The sequence below is a fragment of the Pyrus communis genome, chromosome 15 (genome assembly GCF_963583255.1).
Source record: "Pyrus communis chromosome 15, drPyrComm1.1, whole genome shotgun sequence".
Taxonomy (NCBI): Eukaryota; Viridiplantae; Streptophyta; class Magnoliopsida; order Rosales; family Rosaceae; genus Pyrus; species Pyrus communis.
Window position 1 is genome coordinate 16,897,875 of NC_084817.1, and position 21,232 is coordinate 16,919,106.

At 39.1% G+C, this 21,232-nt stretch overlaps 1 protein-coding gene, 2 long non-coding RNA genes and 1 pseudogene across 3 annotated transcripts; 1 reads left to right on the forward strand and 3 right to left on the reverse strand.

Moving 5' to 3' along the window:
* Positions 1–8,469: 8,469 nt before the first annotated feature.
* Positions 8,470–10,322, reverse strand: LOC137718769 (uncharacterized). Its single transcript, XR_011065928.1, has 3 exons — positions 9,826–10,322; positions 9,230–9,630; positions 8,470–8,903 (listed from the first exon to the last, which is right to left on the reverse strand). It is a non-coding gene; the product is annotated as an uncharacterized lncRNA (long non-coding RNA).
* Positions 10,323–12,514: 2,192 nt separating this feature from the next.
* Positions 12,515–13,868, reverse strand: LOC137717106 (uncharacterized; annotated as a pseudogene).
* Positions 13,869–13,922: 54 nt separating this feature from the next.
* LOC137718711 (uncharacterized) lies at positions 13,923–16,375 on the reverse strand. Its single transcript, XR_011065916.1, has 3 exons — positions 16,258–16,375; positions 15,282–16,117; positions 13,923–15,097 (listed from the first exon to the last, which is right to left on the reverse strand). It is a non-coding gene; the product is annotated as an uncharacterized lncRNA (long non-coding RNA).
* A 952-nt stretch (positions 16,376–17,327) lies between these two features.
* Positions 17,328–17,771, forward strand: LOC137717107 (uncharacterized). The gene has a single exon (XM_068456414.1). The coding sequence runs from the start codon at positions 17,328–17,330 to the stop codon at positions 17,769–17,771; it is 444 nt and encodes a 147-aa protein (XP_068312515.1).
* The last annotated feature ends 3,461 nt before the right edge of the window (positions 17,772–21,232 follow it).

Consider the following 21,232-nt stretch of genomic DNA (forward strand, 5'->3'; position numbering starts at 1 on the left):
TTTTTTTTTTTTTTTATTTATTTATTTTTTTTTTATGAACATGCTTTGTTTTATTCAGCGCATTGGGTTGCCTCCCAAGTAGCGCTTTCTTTTACGTCTTGCAGCCGGACGAAGAACCCAATCACTCCAGGATATGTTCACAAATCGGATGAGAACTCCGAGTCATGAACTAGTACCTAAAACAAGAAACAAAACAAAATTAAGAATCTGGAAAAATAAAAACAAACAAAAATAAAACAATCCAAGGGATTAGCAAATTTTCTAATCCCCGGCAACGGCGCCAAAATTTGATGCGTGATTTATACGCACACAAATTAAACCCTCTTTTTGACAATTGTAGTATAAGTATAAGTAGGGATCGTTCTGGACCGGGGATTAGGAGGGATTGTTAATCACTTGGATTTGACTCAAAAACATAAAAACAAGGTTAAAAACGTTCACAAAGACTCAAATGACTCAAAACAAGTTCAACAGACTCAAAACTGCCTAAAAACACTAACTAGGCAGTTTCTGACCTTAAACCCAATGTTGGACGAATTTAAGATTATGGCTTGATTCAAACGTAAAATAACAATATAAAACACTATACTAGACTCAAAGAATGCAAAACTAAACTTTAAAACACTAAAACAAACCAAAAGACTCAAAACAACACAAACACACTCAAATCTGCCTAAAAACCACTTTCTGGGCAGATTTGAGCAGAAACACAAATTTGGACGAATTTGTGTAACAAAATGACTCAAAACTCTTATAAACACAAACTAAGACACTTTCTAACTAAATTGGACATTAAAGTAAAGGGGGATTGAGGTTTATACGAAATTAAATTAAATGAACAAATTAAACTTAAAACAGAATGTAACTATGAAATTGATGAAATGGAATGAATGGATGATAGAATAGCTAAGGGGTTCATCTCCACATATGTTATACTTGCATAATAAAATGATTTCCAATTGCATTTCAATAAATCATTAATTCTCAACACCCCAAGTTAACCGTGATGCACTAATTAACCTTCAAATCTTCCTAACGTTATTGAATTGGATGATTGCATACGACAACCCAAAACATTCCCCACAAGTCCCCTACATGATTGCATAATAGAGATACAAGCAAGAATCATTACGCTCTATGAAAATTATAAGTGTTGACGGGGCATTCGTTACTATGATTGCATGAAACTTATGCCAAGAATTCGTTTAACGCGATTGTTTATAAGCAACCTCCACTACTTGTGAATATAAGTTTGTAACTATTAGGTGAAACTCACTTATATTCTAGCGTCAAATTCATGCATGAAAATTAAGTGTGCACTCTCAATAAACATACATAAATAAGTTATCAATCAAATAGTTAAACAAATTGAATCCACAACTTATGAAACGCAATTAGAAGTAATCAAATCAAAATGCAAGCATAAACATTTATTTCGAATCCCCCCCTAGCCAAGGGGGGTTTAGTTCCTCATAACTTTAAAATCAAAGAAACACCTAAACATTCCAACAACTCAAACTTGAATTGTATGAACGTTTAGGCACTCTTCTCTTCCATTCCTCATACGTACAAAACAAAGAGAATTGAATTTAAACATTGAAATCAAAGAAACACCTAAACATTCCAACAACTCAAACTTGAATTGTATGAACGTTTAGGCACTCTTCTCTTCCTCGTTGTTGTATCACAAGGTCTAAGGTGAGTTTTGGGATAGTGTGAAGTGTTTTGGAGGGATGGGGAGTGGTTGGAGTGGTGTTTGGATTAGTAGGGAAACTCACGGATGATTTCTGGTGGTGTTTTGGATGATTTTCTGAATATGGACGAATTTATGGAAGAGTGTTTGGAATGGGTGAATTTCTGGCACAAAGGCCTTATTTCTGTGGTGAATGGATTGTGTATGAATGAGAATGAATGAATGAGTATTTATAGGTGAAATGGGGGGAACATGACAGCTAGGAACTTGGTGGAAATCTGAAATGGTGATGGGAGATGCATGTGGCTGTTTGTGCATGTGATTAAAGGGTGGAAATGCATGTGTTTTGACAGAAATGAAAGGGAATGCACGGTTTTGGTTGATTTCTGGTGGTTGTGAGGTGGAAATCTAGGTGGAAATGCATGTGGATTAAAGCTATGTGAATGATTAAGGTGAATGTGCATGAGTGCATGTGAAATCTGCCAAGATGCATGTGTTATGAAGTGGATTTTCTGCAAATGCAAGGTGAATGTGCATGTGATTAAATTAAAAGATGGAATGCATGTGAATGACAGCTAGATATGTTGATGAATGCATGTGACTTGTTTGTGGTGAGTGAATGCATGTGCAAAGCTTTTTGGGAGAAAGGTGGATGAATGTACATGTGACTTAGGTTGTGAAATCTGATGGAATGATGAAGTGGCTGAAATGATGAAAGAATGAGGGTATGCACGGCACAAGGGAAGTGTTGGGTGATGGATGCATGTGGGTTAATTAATTAAGTGTATGATATGATAAGTGATTGATAAGATAAGTGAATGATATGATAAGTGGTTGATAAGATAAGTGGTGAATGATATGTGGTGAATGATAAGTGATAAGTGATAAGTGATAAGTGATAAGTGATGATGATAAGTGGTTATGATAAGTGATAAGTGGTGATGATAAGTAATGGAAGCATGTGAGGGAATGAATAATGAATGCATTTGATAAGGGAATTGGAAAGGTTTAAATGTCCTAAAACTAAAGGGAACAAGGTTCCAACACTTTGGTCTTCAATTTCGTCCAACATTTTGGCGCCAAGCATAAGCTATCCATCCTTAGCCCAAAAGTGCTCCAAAAGTCTCCAAAATGCATCTTTTTGCTCCTTTAGCCCTTTGGACCTACAAACACACGAAAATAGCTTAAAGGACTAAAATAACTAAAGAAACATAACGTAAATGCACGAGAACAAGCCATTTAAGTCGCATGAATATGCTCCTATCAGTTACCGCAAGTGAGAGCAGCAGAATTTCAATCATGCCTTCAACGCTTTTTTTTCTTACTAATATCATTTTTAGTTTTAAATATAAAAATAGTTTTTAAAGTTAATCCACATGTCCTTATATGATTGTATTTGTGAGACCCACGTGGCACCACATCATCACACTAACAGAGCAATTGACATATTTTTCACGAAAAAACTAAAATGATCAAGATGAACAATGACACACCCCGATCGAGATCAGGGCATGCTGGCCGTCATGTGGAAGTGACGTAACCATGTGCACAGTGCGGAAGCTAATAAAATAATAATGTAAATAGTACGAATAAATAAAAACTAGTCTTACATAAAGTAATAACAACAAGTGCAAACGTAAGTGCGACGCTAAGTTCAGAGCATAAAAGCCTAATGCAGCCCAGGAGAAAACAACGCAACAAAAGTACACCCGAAGGTGGTCTTACACTGGTGATCGTTTGTCAAATATGTCGGGGAAATCCTCAGGGAAACCACCAAACGTGCTAGCCAACTAGAACCTGGAGGGGTGCAAAACAAAAGCGTGAGTGGGCAAAAACAAAGCTTTTCGAAAACCATTTAATAAATAAGTTCTAACCCCTCGCTGTAAAACCTGTATACTTCCCAGAAAATAGAGTATATATATATATCATGCTCAAGAATATGCTATGCCAAAACCTCAAAGTAAAATGCAAGTGCTCAGGTAATCACACATCAATAACATATAATCTGTCAGCCGGAGTCACCTAACGTGACCTGTACGGCTGAATCTAGAGCTCAAATCTCCATCTCACTAACTAGACCTGCACACGAGTCGGAACCACCTAAAGTGGTATGTACGACAGGCCTGGGTGTAACATATATATACGCTCAAGTGCTACAATCACGTGATACAATCACGTGAAGGCTGTGCGAATAATCGCGGGTCACCTACGAGTCGGAACCACCTAAAGTGGTCTGTACGACAAGACTGTGCACCTAACTTGGATCCAAACTGAGCGTGTGGTGCGGGGGGTGAACATCACGTGAGGACTGTGCCCAACTCTGGGCGGGAGCACTAACACCGGGGGTACAGGTTATGAGCTCTCTATGCATCTAAAATCACTACTGGATGTAAACATAAATCACAACTCACCTGGCACTTACCAGTGCGTCTGCAGCACCAAACATACATATATATAAACAATTAACAATGCATAAATAACGGCAAAACTATAGGCATGGCATATAACGAATAAACGTTCTAATTAAATTTCTCGGAAAATATAAGTATATAGGTATATACGAAAAACCAAAAGCCCACTCACTGGTAAGTGGAAGGGTCGTAACCCCCCTGCCTCGAGTGACCACGCTCGTCCTCGGGATAGGATTCACCTATATGCGAAACAACTATAACATCGTTAATTTTAAAGCACATAACCAAACTTAAGAAATAACTTCTCATACAATGCTCAAATGGGGTGTATGAATACACCAACGTGATCTACTCAACCTCAGGAACATCCCCATATTTTTAAAATAATTTTTCACCGTCGCACGCGCCCCCACGCGCCGGCCACGCGTAAGCATGTGCCTGGCACGCTGACGGCGTCAGTTAACACCGTCAGGAATATTCCGTTAACTTTAATGGATTCTGTCAACGGCGTTAGGAGTATTCCGTCCAAATTGACGGAATATTCCGTCGTCTTCTCCAGCGAGGCTCCGGCACCGGAAAATCGGGAAAAATTCAAATCGTCCTATCTTCTTTGTTTTTTTACCAAATTTCACAAAATTGGTACCAAAATGAAGCTTACAACGAGAGGAACAAGATCATACCACTTCCAAGTGCTAAAATCCACAAAATCTCGCCTGGAAAATACCCCCAACTCCGGCCAACCTTGAAACTCATGATCCCGACGTCCAAAACCTTCAAACGAACTACCCCGAGCCTCCTAAGGACCTCACCAAGCTTCCTACAAGCTTGAAATTCCCAAAAACATAAGAATTTACATGTGCATGAACAATACCAAAAATCGGGTATCCCGAGTTTGACGTGAAAACGAAGGTATCCTTACCTGAAATGGGTATGGTTAGACTCCAATGGACCTCACGAGCATGGATATGTACTTTGTTTCTTCGATCTGTGAAGATTTGGGTGGTTTTGGAGTGTGTCCGTACGAAATGGATGGAAATGAGAGGGAAAGGGAGCTCGGGACAGGGTGCAGGGTAGGGGAGAAGGGTGTGGGGTGTGGGAGAGTGTGTGTGTGGCCCAAAATATGCCAACAAAAACCCAAAAACAACCACACAACGTAAAAATCACACTAGGGGCAAAATTGTCTTTTCACGCGTACGTTTTAAAATTTTCGGAACGGGCTGTCACAAACAAATTCAAATAATGACAAAAATGATTCATGATAGATAAATTCAAGAACATTACTATTGATTATCGTTAATTGTTAAGGACCAGATTAAGGAGTTATGTTAATGTCACAAATCATTTTGGCTAAAAAACCTTTAATTTATTTGATTGTTAAAATTGAGGGTATTTTTGTCTATTTAGGTTGAATTTTGGATATATTTGAAAGATTTTATAAAAAAATGACATTTTTGAAATTAAGGGTTCATTTTCTGTTATATTTGATAAATACTCGATTAAAGAGTCTAACTTTTTTTTACTATTTAATATTACAGTCTAGTTATATTTTTATATATTTATTATTGAGGGTTCTAATCTCGCAAATGAATAGTTCAAACTAAATAACTACGGTTGTATTTCTTTTCACTTGTAAAAGAAGTCATATGCCTAAATCTCATGAATGAATATTTTAAACTAATTATTACCATTGACTTATTATATGACTTAACTTTATCTTCATCCTCTTTATTGAAAATATATCATTGTAATTTTTTCTTTGAAAAAACTCATGTTTCTTTATTTACAAATCACAATTTGAATATAATATGGCAGCAAGTGCAACTATTGTCATAATTTATCTTTGCTTATAATGGATGAATTCTTATCTCAATTCGTTGAAAGATTACAAAAAATTATGAAGCTTTCAAGAAATGTAAAATATAGTAGAGTACAATAAGAACCCGGCCGGTGTTCAACCTAGCATTAGTCGCAGCCCGGTCTGGAGATACTTCTGCGAGACGACAGAAACTTACATGAAACTGGGTGCATACCCCATGTATCTGTCTCATCGCTTAAGGGCAAAGACAGATACATGAAAAATATTTTGTGTAAGTATCTCTTGCATGTCCTGTGACACACCCCAACCTAAATCAAGGCATGCTAGCCATCACGTGAGGGTGACGTAGCCATGTGGGCAGTGCAGAAGTGATAGTGATACGAATATGTGAGTAAATAAAAACCAAACTAGCTACTTTACACTAGGTAAGTATATAAGTACAAGTGAAGATGTTTAAAGTATAAATTCACATACTCAGAGCACAGGTAACCTAAGTGCAGCCCAACAAGCTAAATATTAATTATACAGAATATGAGAGGAAGTTCCTACATTATTTGATGTCTGTTAGAACCACCGTAGAGTCCTTGTGAGCCACCAACATGAACTTCTACCTAAAACCTGGAGGGGCGCAAAACATAAAGTGTGAGTGGGCAAAAACAAAGCTTTTCAAAACCATTTCTCTTTACAAAAGTAACATCCCCTCACCATAAAACCCTTATAATTTCCCAGAAAATAGTAATACATATGTATTTATAGAAATCAAGCTCGAGAGTAACGAAAACCAAGTATATACCATGTTATTATCTCAGCAGTAAATATGTAAGCAAGGTGATATAAATCAATGTAAAAGTGATCTGCCAGCCGGAGTCACCTAATGTGACTGACCTGTACGACACTAAACTTGCACACGAGTCGGAACCACCAAATGTGGTCTGTATGACAAGCTGGGTGTAAATAAGTATGCTCAAGTGCTACGATCACGTGAAGGCTGTGCGACGAATCGCATGTCACCTGCGAGTCAGAACCAAATGTGGTCTGTATGACAAGCTGGCACCTGACTTGGATCCAAGTTGAGCGTGCGGTGCGGGAGGTGAATGATGACGTGAAGGCTAGGCCCTGGCCACGGGCGGAGCACTAACATCGGGGTGCAGGACAAGGAGCTCTATGTGCATCAACTCATAATCAACTACCATGCAACCATATCGTCAATATATACTTACCTGAACTTACTTGGGCCTCTGCAGCATCATGCAATATTATGCAAAGCTATACTAATGCATATGCTAAAATGTAAAGCAAACATGACATGGCATTTTAAACCAAATTCCGTTTAAAAACAATTTCTGGGAAATGCATATATATATGTGTGTGTGTGTGTGTGTGTGTGTGTGTGTGTGTGTAAACCAAAAGTCCACTCATTGGTATGTAGGAGGGTCATAACCCCCGAGTCTCTCCTGGCTACGCTCGTCCTCCGGGAACGTCTCATCTATATGTGAAACAACTAATTCAACGTTAGTTTTAAATACATACCCAAAACCATGTAATAACTTCTCATATGTTGCTCAATTGAGGTGTTTGAATATACCATCGTGGCCTACTCAACACCACGAGCATCCCCATATTTTTAGAATAATTTTTCGATGCCCCACGCACCCTCACACGCCGGCCAAGGCATGGCCACACGCATCGGTCACGCGCAGGCACGTGCCTGGCACACTGACGGAATCCCTAACGGCGTTAGGGAATATTTCGTTAAATAATAGAATATTCTGTCTAAAAACTAACTGTGTTACCTGACGTCGTCAATATATTCCGTCAAAGTTGACGGAATATTCTCCTCCTTCTCCGGTGGCTTCGCCGGAATTCATTGCTGGCCGTCATCTGTGTTGCTGGTTTCTAGAAATTCTTAAAACCTTAGTTTCTACTTTGTTTCAACACCAAAATTCACAAATTTTATATAGAATTGAAGCTTTCAACTAGGAGAACATACCATACCTTTTTGAGGTCCTAAAATCGACGGAAACTGGTCGGAAAATCCTTCAATATTCCGGCTAAGTCTGCAACTCGATAAACCCGAGTCTCCTGACGTCCAAAACACTCCAAAATTGTTCCATGATGCTAAGGGAGTTGTATGGGGACTACCACGAGTCTTAAATCCTTAGGTAAATCCCATGATCACGTCAAAGTAGTTTAGCTCCTTGCTGGAGTTTATGGAGTCTGGGTTTTCAAAGTCAAATCACCAAACAAAAGGTATCACCAGAGTCTAGAGTCGAGAGGAGTAGGAATCTGAAAACATTGAGCTCGATCCGTAGAATTTTGGTTTAGTTTGAAGGTAAGTGTTCTCGGTTGTGCGGACGAAAGGAATTTTCGAGAAGAGAGGAAAGAAAAAGGTTGCGTGTGTGTGTGTGTGTGTGTGGGTTACGGGATTGGCAGAAAGAAGAAAGAAAATAAAACCTGATTGGGCGCAAGGAGGTAGGAGCCCAAATAATTGGTTGTAACTTACCTATTTACATGCATTACCGATCATAATTTCCTCGTTACGACTCTAATTCGACCCTAATTCACGTCAACATGCTTGTGACGTCGAGTACAATTTAATTATGTCAGCGAGAAAAATAATTTAAAACTATATACGTACATCCACGTCACTAAGCCAACAAGGGTATAATCGTCATTTTACATACATTCGGGGAGAAAATATATTTTTATTCGGGACGGGTCGTCACATCCTGTGCTTCAGTCAGATTGAAATCAGCATGGTACTACTCGTATCCCTTTGTCCAAACAGGTACACAATATATCAGGATCCCCAAACCAAACGAGGTGCATATCGTAGCCATGGCGTAAGCGTATGCTCTCCAAGGGTATTTGCGTTCTCTTATCACATTGAACTCAGCAATGAAGGTAGAAACAGTACTCAGGCAACCCAGAAATCCGAATTGTATGCCTGTTGCAACAATTTTTCGCAAGTCTCAACTTTCACCTGCGCAAACAGTAAAAGTTCTGAAAGTTAAATTTCGTTAAATTTTCTATTAAACAACCATGTGCATGGATCAAGACAATGCAGGACAAAGGTAACACACAAAATATTGCAGTAGAAACGATTACACTTCAAGACACTTATAAAACCTCGACGACAAAAAAAAAAAAAAAAAAAAAAAAACAAACTAACAAGCTTGCCAGTTAATAATGTGACAAATATATGTGAAATATAAGCTTCCCGAACACGAGGCCATAACACACGAAAAGTAATGGTGAGGATCAAGTCATCAAGTGGATAAGGACAGAGATCATGTCACAAGAGCTTACCACTCTCTTCACAGTAGACAGGGCAGCCATGACACAAGCTGCAGAAATATTGGCAATTAGAGTACCATATGGAACCCATTTTAAGCATCCTGTCGTCCCTAATCCACGTCCATTAAGCCGGGCTAAGAACCACCGGATCCACACACCAAAAGGTCCAACTATGCAACCCAACCACAGTTGCGCCTCGCTGCTGTCGCTGTTAAATTCCTCTCTCAACAATATTCCACTCGCACCTCATAGAGAACCTAGCATCAGCAACAACACTGCGAAAGCTACCAAGTGATGCTTGTAGCTGTCAACCCTCCAGCTTTTTCTAGAGCTAGTGATACCACATACTGAGTTCTTCTCAAGAAGCTGCCTAAAACCCTTTGCTGTCTCTACCCCGAAAATGATGGAGTAGGCTGCAAGAAACAAACCTGATATAATCAATCGCATAAAGGAGAAGCTCAGATTAGTCTAGATTATGAGCTACATTGGGTTTGTGATTAATCCATGGATAATAAGCATTAAAGCTGAAACCATCTATAGATTCAAATGAAATTCAAACACCATGCTTGCCACAGCCAGCCGCATGTCTAAAGAATATGACATCTTACCTACTAGAAAACCGAGCAGCGCAAACACCCAATGGCCTTCAACACTGAGTTCAATCATTTTCTGCTTCCAACCTCTGAAAGTTGTCAGGCTTCCTAAGTAACCGGATGACAATCCAATGGCCAAATAATTGGACGTATTTGGAGATATCTCTTTTGAAAACAACACCCAACCACCCCGTCAAGAAAGAACCAACCTACAAAAATGCATTAGGAATAAAGTCTGCATTGGAAGATCATCCACCATTTTCCATATTACTACAAGAAATATGACTTTGGAAATGAAAAGATGTAGAGAAAAAACTATGAAAACAGAGGTACTAAGGAACTTGATTAAACTTCAGTAATTATGATACCATGTGTAGTACAAGTTCCTCCTAACACTCACGATTAACAACTTTACAAACATGTTATCAATAAAACACTGCCAAATAATGGGGACTAATACATTTGTCCATATTCTGTGAGTGAGTAAATGTGTTAGAGAGAGAGAGAGAGAGAGAGAGAGAGAGAGAGAGAGGGGGGGGGGGGGGAGGGAGGGAGGGAGAGAGAGAGAGAGAGCATATTAGAAGGAAGATCAAGGTAGAGAATGATTTGGTTGCTTGTTACACCACCAACTCCAGGGCCAAAAAACTTTTGCAGCAGATATCTCGTTAAGACCTGCACAATGATGCGTGTCAAATAATCTACCTGACAAGTACATTTCCTGATATGAAAGAAATATCTAACAAGAGCATGATCAAAGATGTTCGAGAACAAATATTTTTGTTGTTCTCAAGTGTTCCACAATATAAAGTTAACGGATACGATTTGATCACTATAAGCATCTTCATCTAGACAGATTTCCACAAAAAAATATTTCTAGCAAGGAAATTTTTTGTAATGCATGATAAAATCTAGTTATCTCAATTGTAAAGACAAGAATATGGCTAGTGTATTCTTCCACATTTGAAGATCCAAATTTTGTCAAACAAATAAGCCCATGCAAGTTCCCTCCTCTTATTAGTGTGGAACTCATTCTCAACACACCGTATGACGTGTGGTGAATTTCAAGTCTAACACGTGGACAACACAACGGGATGACGTGAAGCACATGTGGCCATTTGGCTTCACATGTGAGACAACCTGTTCTGATATCATGAAGAAAGTTGAGGTTTCACCATAAAACCAATTGGCAACATGGAGAGTAGCCCAACCTCTTATAAGCACATGCAAGGACCATCATCCCGTCAATGTGGGACTTATTCTCAACACAAACGCAATAACGTTATGTTACTAGCATAATGCAACCAAAAAGGGGGAAAAAATCAAACATTTTTTACTTTGTTCCTTTCCTGATCAATGAAAATGCAAACCAAATCTCCTGTACATGGTAAGGGATCTCTAACAAAGATTACATACAATAAGAAAAGTATCGACCGAAAGCTCACTTGCTTTTTGTCGTCGTGTATGATCGCATCAGTGGAAAGAGGAGATATGATTTCCTCTGGCAAGGGAGAGACGGGAAATTGCTTTGTGGATGTAACAGGGTTACCACCCCAGAACCCATAGGATTGGAGTTGAATGTCCTCTGAAGGAAACAAGCAGATGCCGCCACTCTCACTGTGCCTGTTGCTGTGAAGAGCCCGATCCCCAATATCTCCTGCCGCTGACACACATTCACTTTCATTGCCGTCATCTATTTGAGAAGGTTGAACACGTGAAAAACTTAAAGGCCGCCTGCTTAATGAAGAAGTGGCACTGCTTGTTCGACCATTTACATCTACCTCTAATATTCCTATAAGTTTATGAGTTATCCAATCCATCAAAATTCTAGATACCAAACGATGCCTAAGAAACAAAGAACACCTGAAGATTAAACTCAGGACCTCAGACACAAAAGTATATATTCATAATCACTTGAACTACAAGTCGTTTATGAAACTTTTGTAGTTTATATTTACAGAAGAAAAGAAAGGAAAAGATGAGACAAGTTTGATTGTACTAAATAAATTGTAATGTCAGAGTCACATCCCAAAGCCAATTTTGGAGGAGGGTTTCGTTGTTTGTAAGTTAAAACCTTTTACCCTCCTAAACGAGTTCAAGAACGTCCAAGTAGTTAGTACAATAATGTAGCCTCCGAAACAAGTTGATGTTAGCTGTGTAAAATCACGTGGTGGTTGGTTTGGGGGAAAATAATAAATATTTCGACAAGCAAACTACTTTTAAGGAATGATGTAATTATAAGTTTCCAATTGGAATTGACAAGCAAACAACTTACTATTAGTTGTATTTCTCAACGTTTATCATTGAGGGTTTGAATCTCGTGAATGAATAATCCGAACTAATTTATTACGGTTGTATTCCTTTCCACTTGTCAAAGAAGCCTTATGTTTTGATCTCGCGAATGAATAATCCGAACTAAATTATTATGACTGATTTATTGTGGGGCTTAACCATATCTTCATCCTCTTTAGTGTAAGTATATCGTTGTAATTTTTTCTTTAAAACAAAGTCATTATTCTTTATTTACAAATCACAGTTTGAATGTAATGATATGGTAATAAGTGCAAATAGTGTCATAAATACTTAATCTCTATTCTGTTGAAAGATTTACAATAATTACGAAGATACCGAGTGAAATGTAAAATATAGTAGAGTATATTTATGAATTACTCTAGTTTTCTGATGTTATGCCAACTCACCTGCAGTACAATAAGAACTTGGCCGGTGTTCAAGCTAGCATTGGTCGCAACCCGGTCTGGAGATACTTATGTAAGATCGACAGAAACTAACATGAAACCGGGTGAATACCCCCATGCTCGTCGCCCGAGGGAAGAGACAGATACGAGAAAAATATTTCGTGTAAGTATCTCCTGCAAGGTTCTGTGACACTCAAGAAGCACGTTCTTCGGTCAGATTGAAGCCAGCGAGGGTGAAGAAGATCTCGAGGTATAACCACAGATTAACTACTTGATTCCCCTTGTCCAAACAGGTGCACAAAATATCAGGATCTCCAAACCAAACGAGTTGCACATCGTAGCCATGGCGTAAGCGTATGCTCTCCAAGGGTATTTGCTTTCTCTCATTGCATTGAACTCAGCAATGAAGGTGGAAGCAGTACTCAGTCAACCTAGAAATCCAAATTGTATGCCTATTGCAACAATGTCGCAAGTCTTAGTGTTCATCTGCGCAAACAGAAAAAATTCTGCACGTTAGATTTCGTTGATTTTTCTATTAAAAAACCATGAGCATGGATCAAAACCATGCAGGTCAAAGGTAACACACAAAATATTGTAAAAGACACGAGTACACTTCGAAGAAACTTTTAAAACCCTGACGAGAAAAAAAAAAACCACCACCCAAACTAACAGGCTTGGCAGTTCATAACGTGACAAACTAATATACGTGAACTGTAAGCTTTCCGAACACAACACCATAACACACGAAAAGTGATGGTGAGGATCAAGTCATCGAGTGGATGGACAGAGATCATACCACAAGTGCTTACCACTTTCTTCACAGTAGACAGGGCAGCCATGACACAAAATGCAGAAACACTGGCAATTAGAGTACCAAATGGAACCCATTTCAACAACCCTACTTCCCTAATACACGTCCATTGAGCCAGGCTAAGAACCACCAGATCGACGCATCAAGAGGTCCAACAATACAACCCAACCACAGTTGCACCTCACTGCTGTCACTTTTAAACTCCTCTCTCAACATTATTCACTCACGCTCCATGGAGAACCTAGCATCAGCAGCAACACAGCTAAAGCTACCAAGTGACACTTGTGGCTGTCAACCCCCAGCTCCTTCTAGAGCTAGTGACACCACATACTGAGTTCCCATCAAGAAGCTGCCTAAAACCCTCTTCTGTCTCTACGCCAAAGTTGATGGAGCAGGCCACAAGAAACAAGTCTAATATAATCCATCACATGAAAGAGAAGCACAGATTAGTCCAGCAATTTGAGCTACATTGGGCTTGTGATTAATCCACGGATAATAGGCATCAAAGCTGAAACCAGCTAGATTCAATGAAATTGAAACATCATGCCTGGCATAGCCAGCTACATGTCTACTGCAGCAATTCTTTAGAATACGACATATTACCTATTAGAAAACCGAGCAGAGCAAACATCCAATGGCCTTCAGCACTGAGTTCAAGCATTTTCTGCTTCCAACAGCTGAAAGTTGTAAGGCTTCCTAAGTAACCGGTTGACAATCCAATGGCAAATAATCAGACGTATAGGATATATCTCCTTCGAAAACAACACCCAACCACCCCATCAAGAAAGAACCAATCTACAAAAATGCATTAGGAATAAAGTTTCCACTGGAAGATCTTCCCACATTTTCTATATTACTACCGAAGAACTATGACTTTAGAAATGAAAAGATGAAGAGAAAAAATTATGAAAACATAGGTACTACGGAACTTGATTAAACTTCAATAATCATCATACCATGTGTAGTACAACTCCCTCCTAACATTCATGACTAATTTTACAGAAACACGTTTATCAATAAATCACTGCCAAATAAAGGGGACTAGTACATTTGTGCGTGTGTGTGTGTGTGTGTGTGTGAGAGAGAGAGAGAGAGAGAGAGAGAGAGAGAGAGAGAGAGAGAGAGAGAGAGAGCATATTAAAAGGAAGATCAAGGTAGAGAATGGGTTGGTTGCTTGTTCATCAACAACTCCAGGACCAAACAACTTTTGCGGCAGATATCTCGTTAAGACCTGCACAATGCTGTGTGTCAAATACTCTACTTGACAAGTACGTTTCTTGATATGAAAGAAATATCTAACACGATGTGTTACAATGACATTCAGTTTTGTCAAGAAGACAAACAGAAATCCCAACCTGAAACAGCATGATCAAAGAGTTTAGAGAACAAGTATTTTTGTTGTTCTCGAGTGTTTCACAATATAAAGATAGAATGGATGCAAGTTGATCATTATAAAGCATCTTCATCTAGAGAGGTTTCCACAAAAAAATTTATATTTTTAGCAAGGAAATTTTTTGTAATGGATGATAAGATCTAGTTATCTCAATTGTAAAGACCAGAATATGGCTAGTGTATTCTTCCACAAGCATCTGAGGATCCAAATCTTGTCAAACAAAGGCAACAACAGCTACAAACTCCATATATATTGCGATTCAAATAAAATGCACTTTGGTATACACTGAGAAACAAAGTTAAGTGTGTTACCCTGGAGACTGCCAAACACAAATAAATGAACCATGCATGAACCGTACTCCAAGAATTTTGGCAACCTTATCGTATTGTCCTGCATGTACAAGCACAATAACTTAATGTTACTAGCATGATCCAGCCAAAAGCGGGGAAGACTCAAACATGTTTGACTTTGTTATGTTCGTGATTAATGAAAATGTAAACCAAATCTCCTGTACATGGTCAAGGATCTCTAACGAAGATTATATACAATAAGAAAGTATCAACCTAAAGCTCACTTTCTTTTTGTCCTCATGTATGATAGCTTCACTGGAAAGAGGAGATATGATTTCCTCTAGCAAGGAAGAAACAGGGGAAATTGCTTTGGACGCAACAGGGTCACGACCCCAGAACCCATAGGATTGGAGCTGAATGCCCTCTGAAGGAAACAAGTGGATGCTGCGACTCTAACTGTGCCTGTTTCTATAAAGAGCCCGATCCCGAATATCTCCTGCCTCTGACACACATTCACTTTCATTGCCATCATCTAATTTGCTCAACCTTTTCAGTAACCCCACACGGTTTAACAATACCAACAAAAAGCCAATGCAAGGGCCTACGAACTAATGAAATCATAGAGTAAATCTCAGTACCAAATAAATCACAAAATGCTCTTTAAACCGACCTAAATCCAGTACACCCAATAATTGTTTCTATCCAATAATCAGTATTGAAACCAATTTCCATTCACTTTTATCAATTTAACATAATTTCTGTTCAAACTTATAGCATCAAACCTCGTGAATTTCAGTTCATATACAGAAGACAAATCCTCACGCAACATATCTACAACTAGGATACTAGTCTTGCAGTATTCCAACCCAATCAATCATTGTCGTGTGTTTCAACTATCCCACATAACATCGCTTGATGGGTTTGGAATACTAACACAGTGGCGTTCCTGTTATAACATATAGGAAACGCATAGTGTCTCAAGAAATGCCAAGATAACATTTTAGAAACGCGAAGTGTCCAAAATAATACTAATGACAAAAATCAGAATCATCTATCCATAGTCTCGGCGTTCTTTAATCTTGGGACACCTGCCACTTTGGGTCTTTATGCTTTTGAGGCTCTGAAAAAAGAAAACAAACAAAAAACACTTATAAAGTTCGGGGGAGAGAGAGAGAGAAGGGTGGCTTATCCAAAGGCTGGAACTTGGGACTAAAAGATGCGAGTCTTCTTTCTTAGTTTTATGCAGTTAATAGGTATTACCTCTTTTCAAATAAGAATTTCACCCCAATCTGATAATGAGCAAGAAAGTTGTATAAATTGGTGACATGCTTCGGGAACATCGAAGAGAGCATTAGTTCCACTTCTTCCTCCTGCAAAAAGTTTTGATAGAACAAGGGTTGTAAAATCAATTATATCAAACAAATTAACAGTCTAAGAGCGGTTCCAGCGTGGGAACCCTCCCCCTAGGCAATACACTATGCTATACATCCGATGAACAGTAACTGCCCTTAATGAATAGTAATCGCCTTTTGGATCTCCACCGTTGCACTTCAATAGCCTTGGCAATAGGCAATAAAATATTAGTGTATTTTTTTATTTATAAAATAATACAAAATAATTTTATTTCTAATTTCGGATAAGATTTTTAATCGTTCTCGTTGCGCCACGTGTCATTATCTGAAAAGTTATAAAATAATACAAAATAATTTTATTTGAAATTTCGGATAAGATTTTTAATCGTTCTTGTTGCACCACTAGTCATAAAATCCGAAAAGACAATTATTGGTGATGGATTTTTGATAAGATTTTTAATCGTACTCGTTGCACCTCGTGTCATTATTCGAAAATACAATTATTGGTGATGGATTTCCGATAAGATTATTAACCAATTACGTCGCGCCACGAGTCATAATCTGTTTACAATCTTTGAGGATAGATTTCCATCAGATTTTTAACGAATGATAGCATACCATGTGACATTATCTACAGCCTAATCCTTTATGAATCCTCCATATAATACACCATCCATCCTCACAAATCTCACACCAATTTTCTCAAGATGTCTATCATTATTCATAGTTTTTGCTTCCTTCTTCACCAAAATCTCTATCATTATTCATAGTTTCTGCTTCTTTCTTACAATGTCTTATTCTTCCTCAAGGATGATGTGGGAAATCAATCAGCAAGAGGAAGAGTTGTTTAACCAATCAGAAGGAATGTTCAATCTTCAGGTGGCCCAAAATGAGAGGGAAGAGGATGAGGAGCGTAGAAGGAGAGATGACGAAGCAAGAATGGCAAGAACTTCACATTCCCGTCGAGTCATTTAATCTATGGGTCAGATCTGCAGGCCTAGTTGTTCCGGAAACCTTGATATAAGCAGGCAACAACAAGGTACGGAACTCTTGGACGATTATTTTGTCCGTAATAGTGCATTCCCTAATACGTACTTTAGACGTCGCTTTAGAATGGAACACTATTTGTTCAACAAAATCATGATTGCTGTTTGCAACCATGATTCTTACTTTGTGCAAAAGAAGGATGCTTTTGGTGCTATGGGTTTACTTCCACAGCAAAAAATTACTGCTGTCTTGCGGATGCTTTCATATGGAGCATCCGCAGACCAAGTGGATGAGATAACGAGGATGGGGAAATCAACCATTCTTGAGTCCTTGATGAGGTTTTGCGGAGCAATCGAATCTATTTACACCGCAGATTACCTCCGAAAATCTACTGACATGGACTTGCAAAGGCTTCTGAAGAAGGGTGAGATATGAGGTTTTCCTAGGATGATTGGAAGCATCGATTGTATGCACTGGACGTGGAAAAATTGTCCAAGTGCATGGCAAAATGCTTATGGGGACAGAAAAAGAGCAAAAAGTATTATTTTGGTGGCGGTGGCATCTTTTGATACATGGATTTGGCACACCTTTTTCGGGGTTCCGGGAGCTCAAAATGACCTCAACGTCCTTGCCCAATCCCCAGTGTTCAACGATGTCCTGCAAGGAAAGGGACCAAAAGTCACGTATTGCGTCAACGGACATATGTACGAAGAGCCATACTACTTAGCAGACGACATTTATCCAAGGTGGTCAACATTTGTCAAAACAGTGTCACGTCCGCGAAGTGCAAACGAACAACACTTTGTAAGCTGTCAAGAGGGGTGCAGGAAGGATGTGGAGCGTTGTTTTGGTATCCTCTAAGCTCGCTGAGCGATCGTCAGGGGTGCTATCAGATTGTTTGATGTAGAGTCGTTTCAATCCATCATGATGACGTGCATTATTTTTCACAGCATGATTGTGGAAGATGAGTACGATTATGATGCCGTTGATGAATATGAGCCAGACACGATGAACAATTCAAGAACATGTATATTTGTGCTCATGACGCCACCGAAGAACCTGTACAACATGAGCCATTAGAAGGGGATGGACGTTACAATGAATTGATCATTCAATGATATACTACACTTCAAAGGCCATATGTGCACAATACCCGACAAATTGATTTGATAGAGCACCAGTGGGAATTGAAACAAGCGCAAGATACTTAGGTTCATTTAGTGTGTTTGTTTGTTTTTTTGTTTTTTTGTTTTTTTTTTTTGTGTGTTTATTTAATTTTATTTGGTGTGTTTCTTTTAGTTCATTTTGTCACATCCCGGCCCGGGGCGGATCACTTCCCGGGCCCGCTCCACCACCGTAGCACGATATTGTCCGCTTTGGGCTTACCATTACCTCACGGTTTTGTTTTTGGGAACTCACGAGCAACTTCCCAGTGGGTCACCCATCATGGGATTGCTCTAGCCCTCTTCTCGCTTAACTTCGGAGTTCCTATGGAACCCGAAGCCAGTGAGCTCCCAAAAGGCCTCGCGCTAGGTAGGGATGGGAATATACATTTAAGGATCACTCCCCTAGGCGATGTGGGATGTCACAATCCACCCCCCTTAGGGGCCCGACGTCCTCGTCGGCACACACGCGACCAGGGTTAGGCTCTGATACCAAATTGTCACATCCCGGCCCGGGGCGGATCACTTCCCGGGCCCGCTCCACCACCGTAGCACGATATTGTCCACTTTGGGCTTACCATTCCCTCACGGTTTTGTTTTTGGGAACTCACGAGCAACTTCCCAGTGGGTCACCCATCATGGGATTGCTCTAGCCCTCTTCTCGCTTAACTTCGGAGTTCCCATGGAACCCGAAGCCAGTGAGCTCCCAAAAGGCCTCGCGCTAGGTAGGGATGGGAATATACATTTAAGGATCACTCCCCTGGGCGATGTGGGATGTCACAATTTAGTGAGTTTTTGTTATTTGGTATGTTTATATAATTTTATTTGGTGTGTTTAAATGTCTTTTGAATAATTATTCTCTTAGTATAAATACATTACCAAATTAAATAAAGTACTAAAATCAATAAATTGGAAACAAAATAAAGTACTCTATTCAATAAATAAGAAATTACAACCCAAAGTGATTGGAAAATTATGGGCTCCGATTACATAAAGTACTCTATTCATCATCACTTAACCAATTTGTGGTGCTAGGATGATCTTCTCTTGTCGTGCTAGGACCATCTCCTTTTGCTCTCGCTTCTCTTGCACGCCTCCTTCGCACCACATCCGCTTTCTCCGACTTCCAAAAATATTTAGAATTTGGAGACTTCCCTTCTAAAGGCGTGTTCATAATGTCACGATCTCATTGAGCCATTCTTCCTTCTTTAACCTGTTCCCTTTCTTGCCTAAGTAGCTCTCTTTCTCTCTCATTAGCTTGAAATGCTCTCTCAACAGCTGTAGCATTTGCCTCCTCTCTAGTCTTATCAGCCTCAAATTTCGCCATTTCCCGTGCCAAAGTCAATTCACCTTTGCGAGCAAGTTGTTCCATATACTTTGCATAATCATTCTTCGAAGCACTCCCTTTTCTCTTTGAAGCCTTCTTACCTTCAGGCCTAATTGGATAACGGGTCGATCCCGACGCTTGTTCAGGAGAGGCATTTTAGGCACTTTTTCTGCTTCATCTTCATGAACATGCGAGCCATGATCAGGTGTAGAGTGTAGAGGGGTGTTGTTCATGAAAACTTTTGGACCGACATGCACAACTTTGAATTTAGGACAAACTTTGACAATATTCCAACATTCCCACTGATTGAATGATTTATTTTTGGTTTTGGCACCATACCAAGCTTGTGCTTGAAGTTGCTACACAATGCGGGATAAGAAATAATTATAATGAAAGTAGGTAACAAATAAATAATATATTGTTAGCTGATCCGCGTAATTTTCCTCACTTCGAATATTATTACTGGCTTGTGCCAAGGCATCTCTCCACGTAGTAAACGATTGGCTAAGTAATTTCCAACGACTGGACATCGATTCTTTGGTTCTTTTCCCACCCATTTTCTTAAGATAATTGGTATGAATAAGACTCCACATTTCTCGTAACTGCATCTCATTACTCGTAAGCGAACTATGATTAACTTCAACCCAGCTAGCACACAACACAATATCTTCAAGAAGCGTGCAATTCATACCTGCATCAGTAGTCATTTTGTTGAAAAAAAATTGGATCAAAACTTTGAGAGAAAGATAGGAATATGGTTGAAAGTAGTTAAGAAAATATGAAATTGTGGTGTAAGGTAGATGATAATGAGAAAGTATTTATAGAAAAGTAAAAAAAATTTTGAACAATTTTTTAAAAAGAAATTCAAAATTTTTTTTGGATTTTTATTCATTTTTTACAATTGTTTTATTTTTTAATTCAACTAATTAATGTCTACCGTTAGATTTAAAAAAAATTGAATTCCAACACTCCAGATTATGCCACATGGCACAACAGTAACATTTTTGAATTTTAAAACTATTTTTTCTTTTCTTTTTTTTTTTTAATAAAGGAGAATAATATCAACCGTTGATCTCAGATCCAACGGTTGATATTAAATAAGATTCTTTTATTTTTTTACCGTTGAAAATCGGACGGTCCACATTATATAGCTGTTGAGATCTAACGGACCATGGGAAGCCACATGGCTTCCCAACAATAACTTTTTGAAACTGCGCCGTGGGCCCCAGGCCCTGAAACCATGTTGGGTGACGAGCCTCCACGCGCGGGTGAGGTGCATGCGGCTGACAGAAAAAAAAAATATTGGGTTGACGCCTGGATGACATCATCCCTGCGTCAGATCCACTTCGGGCTCGCGGGTTGGCAATTCCTCACAGGCCTAGTGCTCAAGCTTGGCCTGTCCATCG